Raw genomic sequence first — 17631 nt, 5'->3', positions numbered from 1 at the left:
ATGATGATGATGATAATCACGCTGGTGATGATTACTTTGGTGATGAAGACTGCAACGGCACATGTGGCTCAACATTCACTCGGTTCCTACGGCGATGCAAAATCCAGGAAAATAATATAATTTGAAATCCTGGGACAAAACAGGCCTGGGAAATTTGCAGAAAGTGATTCATTTTCTGAGAGACCCAGAAATATAATGGAGTTTTATTTCTTTTTTTTTTTATAATAAAGTCTTAAAAATTAAGATGGGAGTTCTAAAGATGGGAAATCTATAGTAACCACAACACAAATCTCCTGATTATAGAAGTCTCAAGTAACTGATGTGGCTAATGAAAGCAAGGCATCACACCAGCTACTCACCAAAAACAACTAAAAAAACAACAACAAAAACATGCAAACATTGATATACACCAAATTTGGTCGTAAAACTCACCCAATTTGCTATAGTCACTAAATTTATTCAGTAAAAATGTCCCTAAAATATCTCTAAATAAGGACTAACTGAGATCAACAGTTATTTATTTACATTAGTTTACATTAAATCTTGAAAAAAATCCTGATTTATGATAACAGTTGGTCGCCAGTGTCTTCCACTGGATGAAAGTAGATATACACCAGGATTCTCGTTTTGACCTGTGAATGACATTTGTGATGTGTGTGTGTGAATAACATTCATGTCTCCTTCTTATTTGACACCCCACCCCCCCACCCCTTCTCACACACACAGTCCAAACTCCCGCCGGCGTCCCCCCTCTCTCCCCTGTCCTTCCCCCACTGCCTGCAGGCCCCCACCCAGAGGCTGGAGCAGTACTGCGAGGCCCTGGAGGAACTCGGGGGCCTAAACCCCGCCTCCGACTCCGCCCTCTCCATCCTCAGACACGCCCAGCGGCACGGCGAGGACCTCAGGGCCAGTGACCTCATCGTCGGTTGTCCGGTGAGAACGCCTGTCCCAGTTTATAGCTCCGCAACTGTGAGTCAAAGTCCCACTTTCCTTTCTTGGAGGGACAGAAGCTTGATGAGGTCAGAAGGGTGTGAGAGATGGAACTGTAAATGAGACTAACCCGTCCAATCACTCAGCTGTGTTATCTGTCTTGTTCAGAACGTAGGAGAATTAGAAAGAGAGTGGAGAGGACCTCAGGGTATGTCTTTTTTTTTTTTTTTTTTTTTAATATGTGGACCCCAGAAATCTGTCACCTCAGCACCACAGTGCCAGCAAAGGGTGATCTGAGAAGACTTAAAAGGACCAGACTAGAGCTATTTGAGTTATCGTCAATAGCCACGATTGTATCTGTCCATCACAAACATCGGTTGCATAAATGTGATCAAAATGCTTCAGTGGCTTAGAACTGGGCCAACTCTGCCCCATTCATTCCCATTCATGTTCAAGGAAAATTGGAAAAACTGCTCAGTGAAACTTGAAAATTGCAGTTACAGTGGTCCCTCGTTTATCGCGGGAGTTATGTTCTAAAAATAACCCGTACTAGGCGAAATCTGCGAAGTAGTCAGCTTTATGTTTTACAATTATTATAGATGTTTTAAGGCTGTAAAACCCCTCTCTACACACTTTATACACTTTTCTCAGACGGGCATTAACATTTTCTCACTTTTCTCTCTTGTTTAAACACTCTCAAAGTTCAAACCTTCGTAGAAAAATAAGTCCAGTATTATAGAATGAAACGAAAGATCAAAACCTCCCGGCACGGAGATTGATTGAGAATGGTCTACAGTCCCTTAGCCAATCAGGATGCAGAACACAATGCGTGGGCTCTCCCTTAGCCAATCAGGATGCACAACACAATGCTCTGTAAAAAAAAAAAAAAAAAAAGCATGCAAAATTGCACTAAAATAATCCGCGAAACTGCGAGGCCGCGAAAGGTGAACCGCGTTATAGCGAGGGACAACCGTATAGCAACATAACTGTTGTAGCAATTTAAAAATGTGTGCGTTAATACCAAAGCTGGAACATGGAACACATTCAGTATCACTGCACAACTTGTCAGTGAACATGTAAGGCCGAGGACACTCGGTGCAACTTACCTGCAATTTGTTGCATGATATAAATAAATTTTTGCTCTTTCTATGTCACCAAACCCCGTATGGAACAAGTCCAAATGATGATGCAATCCAAGTTCATGATTTTCACTGGATGGATCGCTAAAACAGCACAGTTGCATGCCACCACACTGCATGAAGTAGTTTCACATGTGACCTTGGCCTAAGAAATATATGATTAAGTGATTAAGGTAAAGGACTGCCTCCACCTTGTGCTTTAACACACGTCTCGTAAATTATCCCACTTATGCAACAGACATTTGTCAGCATTAAAAAAAAAAAAAAAAAAAAACAGGGTGAGATTATTATTTTAGGGAGCAATGTGCTGATAATAAACATTGTCTCCCTGTACCATTTAGTGCAGGTCCGACAGCCTGGCAGCTGATTCGGCTGTGATATAGCGATACAGACATTGTTGATATCTGCCAAAATGGATTAAACACACACATCTACATAAACAGCTAACGTTGGCTGTTGTAGTTAGCACAATGCTCCAGTCGGTTTCTATGGTTACCAAGGTTGGTTCGAAACTTTATGGCCACTATAAGCACAGTTCAGTCACTGTTAGAACAATGATTAAACTGCCAGTGGTATAAAAAGACTAACAAACAGTCATTTGTACGTGGTGGCGAAGGATTTAAAAGACAGAATAAGCAATACATAGAAACTTTCAAGTTTTATGGAGCAGTTTTTTTTTTTTCACATTTTTGAAAATGAGTAGGAGTGAATAGGGGTAGCCTTGACTGCTAAACTATCAAAGCGTATTCTGTGCACACTTACGCATCTGATGCTCGTGACGCAGATACGATCACGACTGTTGAGGAGAAGTCAGAATAGGACCAGCTTGGCCCTTTAGACTTGTATCACAAAGTCAGAAAACTATGACACACACACCTGTATCAGCCACAGCTGGTCAGAACAAAAGACTGACTCTCTCTCTCTCTCACACACACACACACACACACACACACACACACATACATACATGCATGCATGCACACACTGCAGCTCTCCTCACTCTGAGAGGGAGAGAAAAGATTATGGCAGCGCAGGTGCTTCAACACGCGCTCCAAAACCTCTCCAAGTAAAATGACTATGAGTGGAGGACTTTTTGTGAAAGTGTGTGTGTGTGTGAGTGTTTGTATGGGTGGGTGTGGGTGTGGGTGTTCATAATGTGTGTGGAGCATCACTTGTACGCATCATGCCCCACACATCACTTGAAGTTTAAAAATACAGTTCTGTGGCACCACATAAAACAACAGCCGGCTGTTAAATTATGGGACCTCTACATTTTATTAGCAGAGCAGAAGGGGTTGAGAAAATGTGAGCCTGTCGTTTAGTGTTTGTGTTTACTAGCTGTATGCTGTTTGCATGTGTCAGTATTCAGTAAATACATGTTATTCAGTCTTAAAGGGGTATTAAGTAATCTATGACCCCTATCAGCAGCCAATAGGAGTTGCAACAGTATCAACAAGTCTCATCAACAAGTCATATCCGCCAACATTCCTGTTTTGTAATTGACACAAACAATAAAATCACATTTTCACAATAGAGACCAGTAAGCTATCAAATTAGAGCAGAGATCCAACAGAGCCATCTGGTGCAGAGATGATATATCACCGTGCAAATTACTGGACCGACAATATTGATTTGGCATTTGCTTCTTTGGCTTGAGAAGGAGGTTTTTGCAGCTGAAATGCGCCCCGATGCCGGTCACTTGCTCGCTTAAAATGTGAGGAGGTGGAGGGGGCGGTCGAGTTTCAGTTGCAAAACAGAGTTCAAGGCAGAAAAGTGAGTTTTGAACGTCAGAAAAAGTCAGCACAACACCCTATTGATCCAAACCCAGTCAAACAATGGTCATTTTGTGCTACGGGGATGTAAAAATCTTACTTTAAAGCCCTTTACATGCTGTTTTTATTATAAAAAAAAAAAAAAAAAAAGACAAGAAATGCCCAAGGCTGAGATTATTTCACTTGTTTCCCAAGTAAAGCAGCTTGTTCGAGAAGTTGCCACCGGGGCGATCCAGCTTGTGTTGAAATAAATCATAAACTTCAAAAAATCTAACCTTCAAATAAACTTCAGTGGAAACAAGTGAAATTAGCCTCATTCCACTCCACTGGGATTTTTTTTTTTTTAATTTTATTTTGAAACAAAAACACTACAAGACTACATGACTTAAGATGATGCATTTTGCAGTGTGATACCCTGAGCCTGAGCCTTAGGCCATAGACTTAAGATGTACGGTGTATCCGAATGTGTGTGTGTGTGTGTGTGTGTGTGTTCAGGTTCCTGTGGCGGAGCGCGGCGAGCTGGTGCGGCACGGGGAGCTGCTCGTGTGCGGGGGGGCTCGGAGGAAGAGGGCAGGGGTGAGGAGCGTTTTCCTCTACCAGCACGTCATCATCTTCACCAAGCAGAAGAGCCCGAGTCCGGGACGCACGGCCTACAGCTACAAACACAGCATCAAGGTGCTCTTCCTCTCTCCTGCGCACACACACACACACACACACACACACACACACACACACACACACACACACACACACTATCTTCCCTTATTATTTCCTCATTTTCTGCCTCTCTCTCAGCAGAATTTCTACTTCCTAAATTGATTAAACCAAAATCAGACTAAGACAAACTGAGCTGCTGCCAAGCCTGCCACAAACCTAACAGCCTCTTTGTGATTTCTGGCGATGAAGACGCTGACAATGACAGTTACTTGGTCTAAAATCTGTTTTCAAATTGACTAAATTGTTTTATTTTATTTTGATTTTATTTCCTTGAATGGATTTGGTGCTTTAAAGCATTTTCAGGCCAGCCAACCCAGAAGAGACACTGTAGACTAGTGAAAAAAGAGCACGAGCAACGTAATAAGCAGCAAATAATAATCATAATGAAAGTAAATCGAATAAACATCATAATATAATATAAAAGGCTCAGCAAGATGTCCAATTTCATAACATCTAATTGTATGGACACAAACAATGCAACATCAAGCCAAGAGTTCCAGTTGAAATTTTTACACTTACTCCACCCTTCACTAACCTCACCCTGGCACCTCAAAATGTTACCTTGGGTGTCCTCTGATAATAAATAAAAAAATTCCTTGTAAGTTTGTTTAATTTTGAAACACACTACAGTAAACATATCACTTTTCATGATTCATGTTTCACTGCATTATGCAATTAAACCGCTGCATTTTTCCGTCATTCCTCTGATAAAATGTTTGGTTTGGCCAAAAAGTGTTTGCTTTGTTTTTTTTTTTCTTTTTTTTTCTAATTTTGCAGTTTTTCTTCATCTTAATCCTCTTCTCTTGTGTTTTTCAACTCTCTCCCCGCTGCAGACGGGTGAGATGGGTCTCACTCAGAGTGTGGGCGAGGAGGGGGTGAAGTTTGAAGTGTGGGTGCGACAGGCTCCTCGAACCAGAGACTGTCTCACCCTCCAGGCTGGGAGCGGGAAGGACAGGGAGGCGTGGACGCACGACATTGCCCACCTGCTCTGGACGCACGCCATCAACAACACAGGTACAGTTTGACCTTTGACCCCACTTTGTCTCACTCCATAACCTCTGTAGCTCAAACTGTTCATCAGAGCGTCATCCTCATCCTCTCCCTCAGTGTTCGCCAGCGGGCGAGAGCCAACCCCAGATTCATTCTCCAGATTTCCTCTTTTCCGCGGTTCACGATTTTCATAACTTCCGATTGGATGTCGTGCTATCGATCTGGCACCGTGCGTTGTGATTGGCTGGGAGCTACACACCTGCTGTCCGAAGAGTCCCAAAACAAGAAAACCCAGGCAGAGGACAGGCTCAAGTGATGATTGAGAGGGATTATTTTTGTATGAGTCTATTCATCATTTGGAAGGAAAATCCTACTCATTCTGCCTTTAAAATGCAAAAAAAAAATTAACATTCACATGTTCTCCCTCAGATGTCAAAATTTATTTCAATTAGGAGAGACTTATTATGGGAATTAAAGAGAATGAGAGATTTGAGGTAACATTAAATTTAGTATGAATGAGAGAAATGTGAAGTAGATTAAATTTTTATTGTGAACAGGGGAAATCATGAGGAAGGAGATCAAAAAAAGAAAAAAAAAAAAAAAAACAGTGAAAAAATATTCCTCCCAGAGTCTAGACACCATGAATGATTGGATGTCTTGACGAGAGGGAGCTTCTGATTGGAGGGTTTGATTGGAAAGGGATCCGACCTCCACAGACGAGGAGGAGGAGATGAGATGACAGCTGACAAGTGATTGGCTAGGGGCAAGCGTGTCAGGTTGTGATTGGTTGAAGAGGGGAACGAGCCGGTGGAGCTTAAAGATGGTGGGAAACTGCGTTGTGACTTGTCGGCGGTCTGAACATTGTCCTGTACGCCAAATGACCTAACACCTCATTTGTTTTCCTCTAAGCCAGTTAATTCTCTCTGAGGCCTTATTTTTATTATTTTAATTAAAAAAACAACAACACCAAAAATTAATTTTGCTACAATCAGTTCTAATGACCTCATTTTCTACTGCAATAAAAGTCTATATTTTATTGTACTTTTTCATGTGTTATTTTTGTGGGTTTATGTTTTTTTGCAATGCTTTTATGAAGCTTCCTTTTGGTTCTTTCTATGATGTTTTACTGTTTCACCGTCGTTGTAAAGTGCAGCAAGAGACTTTGGTGTGATATTGCACTTCAAATAAATTTTGTGGACAGTGCATGTGGCAGGGACACGCCCACCATTCATCACAGGGCTGATACAAGATAGATAGACTCGCGTTCATTCCCGCAGGCGATTATGAACAATTTGTTGTCTTTGGTCCGAGAGTCATAGTGGAAATGCTTACTGTTGCGTTTGATTTGTTTAGGTTCACACTGTCCGATTACAAGCAAACCAGGCCTTGTAAACAAAGTCAAAGGACCCGCGAGTATCTCGTTCATCGGACAGTTTCGGTTTTCTCTCATCCCGCAGGATTAGAGATTTTGCAGGAAGGGGAGTCAAAATAAAGCGTTCTCCAATCCCTGTCACTTTATCTGTGAATGTCAGTTTACCTACGAACACAAGAAACTGCTGAGTAGGAGCATCAGTCCAGACTGTAGTTTGCCCGCTGTTCATTTATTTATAAATCAGGCTTTCCAAGCATGAGTGTCTCCTGGCTATCGGATATCAACATCCGTCTGCTTATATTCATAAAACCTCGCACATTGCGGGTTGTTTCCTGCAGCTGGTTCAGATTACGTCCTCACTTCTAACAAACTGCGCCACAATTGGTCTGGAACGGGGACCCACACTTGCACTTTTAAGCTGCAGGCAAGTCCAAATGACATGTTTCACACAATAAACTATAACATGCTTGGCCTTTCGAAACCCTGGTCTTGACTCCCATGTCTGTGAAGGGGTCGTTTTTTTTGTTTTTTTTTTGCCGCGCAGTGACGGTGCTAACCACTGAGTCACCGTTCTGCCGCAAAAACACGACACTTAAGTATTTCCCAGTGTGTTTCCTCAAGGTCTTCCCGTATCCTGTTACACATGACTCATGCAGTCTGCGACACACCTGCACTCTCATCTGCGGTCCTGTGTTCCTCCGCGGGTGTTTTATGTGCACAGCATTATCTGAGTGCTGTGTTGCCATGTGTGATTCCCATTTAGGATCAGGCATCCCTTGGTGGAACCGGAATCAAAAGAACCGACTCCAACATTGCAATTATCGACCATATTGAAATACATCTTGCTTAATTCCTCCCGTAATCATGTCCCAGATTTAGCCGTTTGATGTTTGTTTGTGTCTGCATGTGATGTAAGGCGGCCGGGACGGATAGACGAGCTTGTGATTCTTTGTGAGTCTTTTGAACAAACAACACTTGAATGTGTCCTAAAACTACCTTCTTGAAATAGCGCTTATCTTGACATTTTCGATAATTTTAGCACTTTTGCTTCACAGCATCAAAGTGCATGAGAGTCCCAGTTGCTTAGTCACCATCGGTGCACATTATTGAAAGCGTGAACTTGGGGTCTTCTTCCTAATCATGGAAACATAAGGGAGGAAAGGAGGACACTCTTGCTCCATTTTGTAAGTTGATAAAGGGAATCATTAATGAATCGAAACGATTAGAGAGGATTTTTAAGGCGTCGACGCTGATAAAAATCGCATCAATACCCAAAGCTGTTCCCATTCTGCCTTTGTACCGTGTTGTGCTTTGGATGAAAACATCCGCCAGTTCATAAAATCTTATTCCTGCTCCTGTCCGCCTCTGTGCTCCCAGAGTTGTGTCTGAAGGAGTCTCTTTGCATGGGAGTTTCCAGTAAGCTGCTGCTGGACGTGACAGGAACTCAAGCTTCGGAGCTGGACTCTGTCTACAGCCTCAATGACCGAGGTAGGCTCATGGAGAAATATTTCTGAACCTAAACGCTCTTCTCTTAGTGTTAAAGTGTTAAAGAGGTATTGCAGAAGTTGTACTTTATCCTGTTAACCCTCCTGTCGTGTTCGCGGTCAAATCTGACCGGTGTACAAGTTTTCTCTCCAAAAAATGCAGTTAATTTCATCTGTTTGTCATGAGGTTCCATGACTTTGTTCACACATGGCATCTGAACCCCTTAAAAAAATCATCTGTTCATCAGTATTACATGTTGAGTTTCTTCTATGAAAAAAACATCCTTTTATTGTGTGTTCAGTCCAAATGTGAAGTGACTTTTTCATGTGGTGCAAGTCCATGCAAAGTTAGTGCAAAGACACGAATAGACCAGAAAATGCAAATGATGGGAATTTACACATCACATATACATGAAATTTGCTTATTTTCAACCCGGCCATATTCGTGTGAGTCGACGAGGCAAAAATTCACTTTGCGTTTTGTCTTAACGCGCCCGTAGTGCCTTAAAATGACTTAGATGCAACACTACATCTTGCACTCATTAAACCTGAATTTGTGAATATGCAAATAGTCCATGCCCACCCCCTGCCTGCTCGCACAACGGCTTGTAGCTTGCATTTGATCATCTATCCATCTAAGGAAAAAAGTTTCAGTAAATCTCTTAGTTACACTGATGTTGTTTTATTTTTTGTAAAATAAAAAACTCAAGCGCCCGGTTGGGATGGCGCTAATGATATGGAAAGCATGATGGGATTGATGTCACATGCAGAGGTTAGTAGGTAGGAGGAAGTGGACCAAAATGCAGGAGCCGAGGCAGGTTTCACCAAAAAAAAAAAAAAAAAAAGGAAAAAAATGAATAACTCAAAACATTAGGAACGCTGGAAAAACTAAGAAACACTGGCAACATGAGCGTGACACACAGCAAAGACAAGAGCCAAACAAAAAACTGAACTGAAGACGAGACTTAAATACACTGGGAACTAACTGGGGAAACAAGACAAGAGCACAGAGGATTGGCTGAGGGAAACACTGGGGAGGGAACAGACCAATCAAAGCTGATTACAAACTCAGGACAGGTGTGGAACTGGGCGGGGCAAATAAAACACAGGTGAAAACACTAATGAGTGAAACCACACCAAACACAAGGAAAGCACTGAACTGAACAAATGCAGAGTCCAGGCGGAAACACCAAGAGACCAAGAATACAAAGTCCACAAAGTCCAAAAAAATAAAGTCCTGGTGAAACTCTAAGGACAAAATTAAACAAAAATCCAAAAACAAAGTCCAAAATTCAGAACCCTGACATTTGGCACCTTAGATGTCATAAACCCTCGCCTGTCTGAAGCCGTCTTTTTGAGCTTGTCCTTGGTACTCGGCCATGGTGTCAACTGCTTATTTCGCTCCTGATATGTTTTGTAGCAAATGAAAAACACCACATGAACATGATCACGAGGTTAAAACCTTCATCAGAGGAGCCTCTTTAAGGCAACAGGACAGAGCAACTCAAATAGAAAACACAAACTGATCCTCACATAAAAATCAGAAAGTCTTGGATTGGGTTTCAGAATCCTTAAATTCATTATTATTGATTCTGGTTTCGAATGACTGAGGAAATGACTCCAACTGTGAACTGGCTGAACTGAAAATTGTTGAATTTTTAACGAAAATCTAAAACCGACTTGATACCGATGTGGATGCACGATTTTATCAATGCGCTAAAATACACGGTTTCTCTGCCTGGTGGCTTGAAAATGAAATTTACTGTGGACTGCTCTGAGTCGTTTTCTGCTGTAAATCGCTCGCTCTCTCAGAACAGCGACACGTGAGAGAATGTAATCGTCTAAATCTCTGGAAATACCGAGTGATGAACGTCAGGTCACAGTTACACGTTTAGTGTTTACAGACAAAAAACCCCACCGGTTCCACTTCTCTCCTTACAAATGCTGAATGAGGGTTGAGTAATCATTTTTCAATTTAAACAGTGGCTTCAGGAAGTTGGGCGGTTTTAGGTTTCCAGACTCGGTTACTGGATTGTTCAAGTTTTCTTCTGCGGAGTTGAAGGTGATGTGGCAGTGAGATTACAGCCAGGAAACAAAATGGGTCATGAGAAAAAAGGCAGCAACCTTGATATTGGTGTCAAGCTGAATATATTCAAAGAAGTATGATGTATATATGCAGAGATGGTGTGGTTGTTAAAAACCACCAAAGCCTCTGGAAACACACATTTCTGCCATGACCAAATCCCAGCAGAAGAGTCTTCCCAGCATTGGCCTTATTCTGCTAAATTCTGTAAAATACTGGTTGTTAATGTGAGGTGGATAACTAATCTGGTTAGTTTTAGTGTTAAAATAAGGAGAAAAAAAAAAAAAAAACTACTCGGAAAAAAAAACAGGCTTATGACCATGTGCTGCTCCTCATGTCATGCCTTTATATTGGACATTATTGTGAATGTATTTTTAGATGCTGCCTGGTTAAACGTACCACTGTTGGCTGTGTTGCGTTTGCTGCTTTTATATCATGGACCACAGCTGAAACAATTTCACGACTTTATTCTTATCCCTGACAAAACGAGCTGAAATTTGATCTTGATTTTATCGTCAAATAAACTAAACTGAATTAGATGGTAGATTTTGGTGTCAGTCCGTTGTTGTCTTATTGTATTCCACATTTTGCACCAACGTTCACAACTACACATGCAGGGCATACCGATTTCTGCACACACAGTGGCTTCAATAGATGTATTGCTGCGTGAGTAAGGTGGAAGTGACTCACTTTTATTCACTGAGACAAACTCTTGTTCCATTTCTCTTACTCTACTATCACTGTTGTTATTGCCCTCTCCACCTGCACATAAAGGCCTAACCGGCAGCTGAATGCAGCAAGTTCACCGGGGGCTCGTTGAAAGGCATTCTGGGAAGCGTAGGAAATCACTAACTGAGGCAAGTAGTCAAGGCAAGTCGAGGGAAAGTGGACACACCAAAAAACCTGCTGGGATTCATTACCCATCCCAGACTGAGGATGTATTACAGTGTAAGAGTATCCGGGGGTAGCATTTCCCTTTAAGAAGCGCAGTCTGCACTAAAAAAAAAAACAAAAAAAAAACACCCTGATCTGAACCAATATTCCTTGGATGCAAGGCCCACCATCCAAAGGCCGCTGCTGCCCTAGAGCCAAATAATTGCCCATTCATAGCTGGGTGTAATGCACATACTGCTCACCAGGTGTCTCATTGAGTACAGTAGCACAGGATTTCAATGCATGAATTGTCCTCTCAGACAGAACACGGTGTTGGAAATTCATTGAAAAGAGAGAAATAACGCCTCCTCTCTCCGGCCTTCTCTCTCTCTCTCTCTCTCTCTTTCTCTGGCTTGCTCTCTGCCACACAAAATCTCTCTCGTGTTTCTTTTTTTTTTTTTTTTCCATTCCAAGGAAACAGCATGATAAGATAATTTGTACATTGCCAAAGTGCATAACACATTGCTAATATAATTGCCAGGCAAACTCATGCATACAAATGACGCCGGTATGCAAGAGGACATCAGAACTTGAAGCTGTTACTCTACTTGCTACATATTTTTAGATACAGTATGTCCAACACCCGGTGGATGGATTTTGACTTTATCTGTAATCCCCCCCCTCTTCTCCCTCCCTCTCGCTCTCCCTCCCTCTCTCCCTCTCTCAGTCCACAGTAGCTGTTCAGACTCCTCCTCTGTCGGCAGTCAGAAGGAGGGGGGTTCCCCGGCGTCTGGGAGGGACCCCAAGAGAAGCTCTGGATCAACAAGTTACACACAGGTGGGTCCTAAACACACACAGCAAAACACCCCGGGTGGTCATTTTGAGCTGGATGCAGACAGCTGGCATTCCCCCTTTTTTTTGTACAGATTATGAAAAAAAAACAACTTCCACCTGGTTAGCTGTATATTTCAAACTGGAGGAGCTGAGCTGATGAATGTAGATATTAAAGTATGACACTAACACAGCTAGAGGGGGTAATTCCCACGACTGCACTGCTCCATGCATCAGTGGTGGAAAATGCCCTCAGATACTTTCTTGAGCCCTTGAAGCCGGAGTTTCCCTTGAATTTCCCCTTAAGAAACCTCAAAGTTAAAAAACAAAACATACAAAAAAAAAAAAAAAAAACGAAAAAAAAAACATGTTTTCCATATTATATAAAAATATCAAATGCACTTAAAAAGTATCAAAAGTAAAAGTAGCTAAACCATAATGGAAAAATACTCAAAGGAATTAAAAGTTGTGTATTTTAAAACATTATGCTGAAAAAGTGTATGAGTATTATCAGTGAAATGTAGCTCGGTGTGAAAAGTAAAAGTAGTCATTGTGAGGAATGGTGTTAAATTATTGATGCATTAACCTGTAGGAAGCATTTTAATATTGCATCTCTGGCTGCTCTACATCCTGTTTGCTATTTTACGCTCAAGCAGTGGACCAGAAGTTAATGTTTTGCATGTTAAAGGTTGAATGGAAAGGAATTATGAACCACAACCATCAGATAAATTCAGTGCAATATGTTTCGATTTTTTTTTTTTTTTTGAAGACTGATTTCAATATTTTGTTTTTGTTACCTGAAGCCGCTGATTCCTGATATTTTGTGCTGATATTTCATTTATATCTTTCAGTTTGGAAACAAAACAAAACACAACAAAACACAACAAAAAACAAGAAAATTACTCGAAGAAATCTCTCTTTAAATGTCTGCATAAACAAAATAAACAACGATAAAACTGCAAAGACAAAATGAAAAGATGAGAGAGCTCCTGCCCAAGAATATTAAAAATCTTGAGGGGGGGAGAAAAAAAAAGCTAGAAAATAATCTCTTTCATATTGAAAAGGGAAAGACATGGACATGACAATATCTGCTATAATAAATAAAAATAAATAAAGCAATAAATAAAATGATATCGGCCTGAAATATCAGTCTGATGATTCACCCCAGTGCCTGTTGAGGGTCGGGGGGGGGCTCAAGGTTTTCCCAGCATGCACTAGGGTTAGGGTTAGGGCAGAAAGCAAGGGAACCCCTCTTGGACGAGCCTTACTAAAGCATAAGTTACACTGCTGTATGATGCTTTGCTTTATGATGAAAATGTCAACCAAAGGTAATTACATGTAAATTTGTACTGATAGAGTTTCAATAGAAAAGCATTCAACAAATGGCATAAGCCCAGTTACATGTAATAAATATAAGTAAAGTCCATGTGCAGGCTCTTTATTGGGGATAAGGATACCGTAATACCTGCCTGGCCTCCTCCTGGTGCAGTTTAAATGAATTGCAGTTGTACACACACACACACACACACACATATACACACACACACTTTCTCTCAATCTCCTTATCTAGCAAACAGAATATGACAGATTGGCAAACAGACTGTGAAGGGAACAGATTGACAGACAGACGGACACACGCAGCCCAAACAGATAGGCCAAATACACAGACAGCGATATGCACATATTCAACAACAGAGGGTGGATTGGCGCTTTGTGTGCATACCCGTGCTTTCACACACACACACACACACACACACACAGTTGCACAACACCAACAACGAGAAAAATGCGACTGTTTCTTGTTATTTTCCCCCCACAGAGTCAGTCTCCCTCCACCGCCGTGTAACTGTCATCTCAGTGAGAGTAAGTTACAGTTTATTAGGTGTTTCTTTCATATTTCTTGTCTTTTCTGTCGTTCTTCTCTTTACGTCTGCTGCTTATGTCGCCATACCTCAGGTCCTTCTCTTTAATATTTCACACCTCACTAACCGGTTTAAATCAAAGCAATGGTTTAGAGGCAAATTTATCCTGAAGAATCCTTTAGATTGCTGTAAATATCACAAATTGCAATCTAGAAAAACTTAATCTTTCTCTCTCCCTCTCTTTTTTTCTTTCTCTCTCTCTCTCTCTCTCTCCCTGAAGCTTTCATTTTCCACTTAGAAACTGGAACCTGGATGTGATGAAGATTGAAACGTCTCTTTTCCACTTCTGGATGAAAGTGAAACTGGACTGGGAGAGCGGAGAGAAGCAACAGCACAAGAAAGAGAGACTATCCAGCTCTCCGTCTTGTTCTTCCTCCTCTCTTTCCCTGCATCATCTCACCCTCTCCTTTACTTTCTTCCTCCTTGGTTTCTGACTTTAAAACACCAGCAGATGGGCGAGAGCTGCTGTGCATCGCTCTCGCTGGTTTAAACATATCGGCTCTGATATTAACCCCCAAAGGAAGGCTGCATTTGAAAAGGATCAAAACTGCCCTATTAAATCCTGACAAGCACCAGCAGCTCTCTCTCTCTATTTCTCTCTCTCCTTCTCTCTCTCTCTCTCTCTGTGTGCTCCGCCATTTTGGATCTGCCACTCTCAGTTGCTGGCAGAGTCATTGACACCAAAGGCACTTCAGCCACACAGTGCGGCCATTGTCTGCCCCGCGGCTCCCCGCTAGGCCAAACCACTTGGTCTGAACCACTGACTGCCTGGCTGGCTGACTGTACACATCACATGTTCCAGCATCTGATAATAAACAGGAAGTAATATGCAGGGCACAAATCCACCGTAGGATTGCAGATTTAGAATGTATTATATACTATATCTGTCATTTTCATAATGCTGATTGGTGTACTGTAGGCTTTTTCAGGCTTGGTAATTTTTTTCCCTGCCTGTGTAAAATTGTGTGGTATAGGCTAGGTGTGATTGCATCTATGTAAATGAGGCAGGGGTGGTGTGAGCACACACACACACACACACACACACACACAAACACATGGAGTCTCTCTCTGTCTCACACACACACACACACACACACACATAGTCACACTCAGTGTCCCTCACACATGCCTTGAGCAGACATCCTTATTGTTATAAGACAGTGGAGCACTGTTTGCATTGGCATACACAGCATACACACACACACACACACTCACTCACACACACACTGTGGCCATTTTAGAGCCTGGTACAGTGTATAGATCAGTGCAAAGCTATATCAACGACAGGCAAGGTTACACTACATGGAGAGAGTACAGTAAGCATTGCCTTGATGTAAACATCATACTGAATGGTAACCGACAGCTATCCATGTTACTGTTTGTTTAAGCTAAAGAAACTGCTACCAAAGATATGTTGCGTAACTATATTATCACTGTCGAGGGTCTGAGGGCAAAATGGTATTTAGTCTTGCTTAGACTGTAAGTTATGTCAACAGTATGAGCTTCTTTGTGCCTTATAATGTTCAGCGGGTTGAGAAAAATAAGGTGAACTTCAGCTGTTTCTGCCTTCCTGCCTAACACAACGGGTGCTTGGAATGAATAATGAATTGAGTTTAATTCTATGCCTTTAATATGAGATGCCATTTTCTATATGCCAAAGGTGTAACATGGTTGTCTGTGCAATGTTGGATTCTTATAGGCTATTAAAAAAAAAAAAGGAGGTGTTACGTTCAATTTAGTCTAATTATGATGTAATTTCCTAATCGGAATGCTCTCCATAAAATGGAGATGTGCGGATCGGGTCTATGTGCTTTATCTCGATTTTTACTGGTTAAAGTCACGCACTTACCTCTTGATAGTGCCTAAAGGGTAATTTCACCCAAATGATTTGACAAAGCGAGACATTTTCTTCTGTTCTTCAAGTTCCACAAGATTGGAACTCTTGTGTTTTTGATTTGGCGAGTTTTGAGTTATGGGTTTTTCCCTCGAGGGATCGGGGAGCATGCTGTCCTCATGACATCACCAAATTGCGTTGCCAGAGGTGATTGAATGTTTGATGCGATGCAGTTGTGCGATGTCGTAGGATCGGTCCCTGATTTTGGAGAACCCATGACTCCAAACTAATGGAACAACAGAACAGGAAAGTACCTACTTCTGCGGAAGAAGTCAGTTTTTGTTGGCACTGAGCAGAATCTGATACAGAGCAAGTTTTAATGACAGCAAACGTACAATCAGCAAAACAAATCAGCATTCACTGAATTGTATTTTTAACAGTGTCGGGTCAAACAGTGTAATGGCCAAGGTACAATACGAAACCATCAGGTAGCGAAAGCCAGCAGAGGGGGTCAAGCTTACATCTCCAGAAAGCCAAGCAGCTCTATTATTGTCGCTGTATCAGATTTAGCACATTTCATATCTGCATCCAAATTCAAAAATTGCAAATGGGTATTGAGCTGTACTGAATCAATATGTAATTTGTCGGCTTGGAGAAGCCCATACGCTACATAGCCTATAGCTGTTTGGTACATTGCATTATATTGAAAGCAGTGTAATGAATACCATCTTTCATTCTTACTGCAATATAGATTGTCGTATTCAGAAGCCGTTGCATAGCAGTATTATATGTATAGAACTTCTTTTCCTTGTTACATGCTATTTTCTATGACAAACTCTGTCTGATGTTTACATTTTTATTTTTTTTGAAGGTGTTGGAATGTTGGAAAAATGCATGTTTTGCTTACCGTGTACTTGATGACTATTGTACTTCAGACCGTTTTTACCTTTTTTTTTCTGTGTTGAATTAAAAACTGGATGGGAGCCACGACAAAGTTTCAAACCTCTCAGTGGGGATTTAGAAGGAGGGCTAAGAGGTTGTGCTTGAACCTTGTAATAGGGCTAACCCCGAAATGAGGCCTAACCCCATCACCCGGCTGTAATGAGCGGGGTCTCCTCTCCGAAACACAGCTGTCCCACCGCTTCCACCGGGCCTCGACTCGCAAAAACCAGAATGATTAGATAACAGCAGCGCCATATCAAATAGTTCCAGGGATCAAATTCTCAAAAGGGAGTGGGCAGTCTGAGAGTATGTGTGTGCATACGTGTGAGTGTGTGTCCAACGGTGCATATGCGTGTGTGTGTGTGTGTGTGTGAGGGGACAGAAAGAGAGGAATGAGAGATAAAGGGTGGGCAATGGGAGGGAGGGAGCAGTGCAACAGGAAGGGGCAGAGCTGGGAGGGAGAGAGGGAGCGACAGAGGAGAAGGACAGGAGACAGTAGGTGGGAATGATGGGAAATGAGCGAGGGCGAAGGGGCAGACAGACAGAGAGGCACAGTCAAGGGGAGAGCAGAAGCACGAGGGGGAGAGGAGGAGGAAAAAAAGAGGGGAAGAATAGAGAAGGGGCTTATAGGAGGAGAGAGAGAATGAGGGGAGACACAAAGAGGCAGGGTGGTATAGCAATAGGCAGGCAGGCAGCAGAAAGTAGAGTTAGGAGAACTTTTTTCTTCCTCTTTTTTTTTTTT

The 17631-nt window shown here is 41.9% G+C and overlaps 1 protein-coding gene across 1 annotated transcript in view; it reads left to right on the top strand.

Moving 5' to 3' along the window:
* Positions 1-16937, top strand: part of arhgef40 (Rho guanine nucleotide exchange factor (GEF) 40) — a 57115-nt gene extending 40178 nt beyond the window's left edge. The window contains exons 21-27 of the mRNA XM_030076765.1: positions 727-933; positions 4337-4516; positions 5392-5572; positions 8298-8408; positions 12088-12197; positions 14011-14054; positions 14334-16937. Of these exons, the coding sequence (XP_029932625.1) occupies positions 727-933; positions 4337-4516; positions 5392-5572; positions 8298-8408; positions 12088-12197; positions 14011-14037 (816 nt within the window). The 3' untranslated portion in view covers positions 14038-14054; positions 14334-16937. The remainder of the gene's footprint in view (positions 1-726; positions 934-4336; positions 4517-5391; positions 5573-8297; positions 8409-12087; positions 12198-14010; positions 14055-14333) is intronic.
* Positions 16938-17631: the final 694 nt, after the last annotated feature.

Source organism: Myripristis murdjan, chromosome 18 (assembly GCF_902150065.1).
Source record: "Myripristis murdjan chromosome 18, fMyrMur1.1, whole genome shotgun sequence".
Classification (NCBI taxonomy): Eukaryota; Metazoa; Chordata; class Actinopteri; order Holocentriformes; family Holocentridae; genus Myripristis; species Myripristis murdjan.
This window is presented reverse-complemented; position numbering and strand designations above follow the sequence as displayed.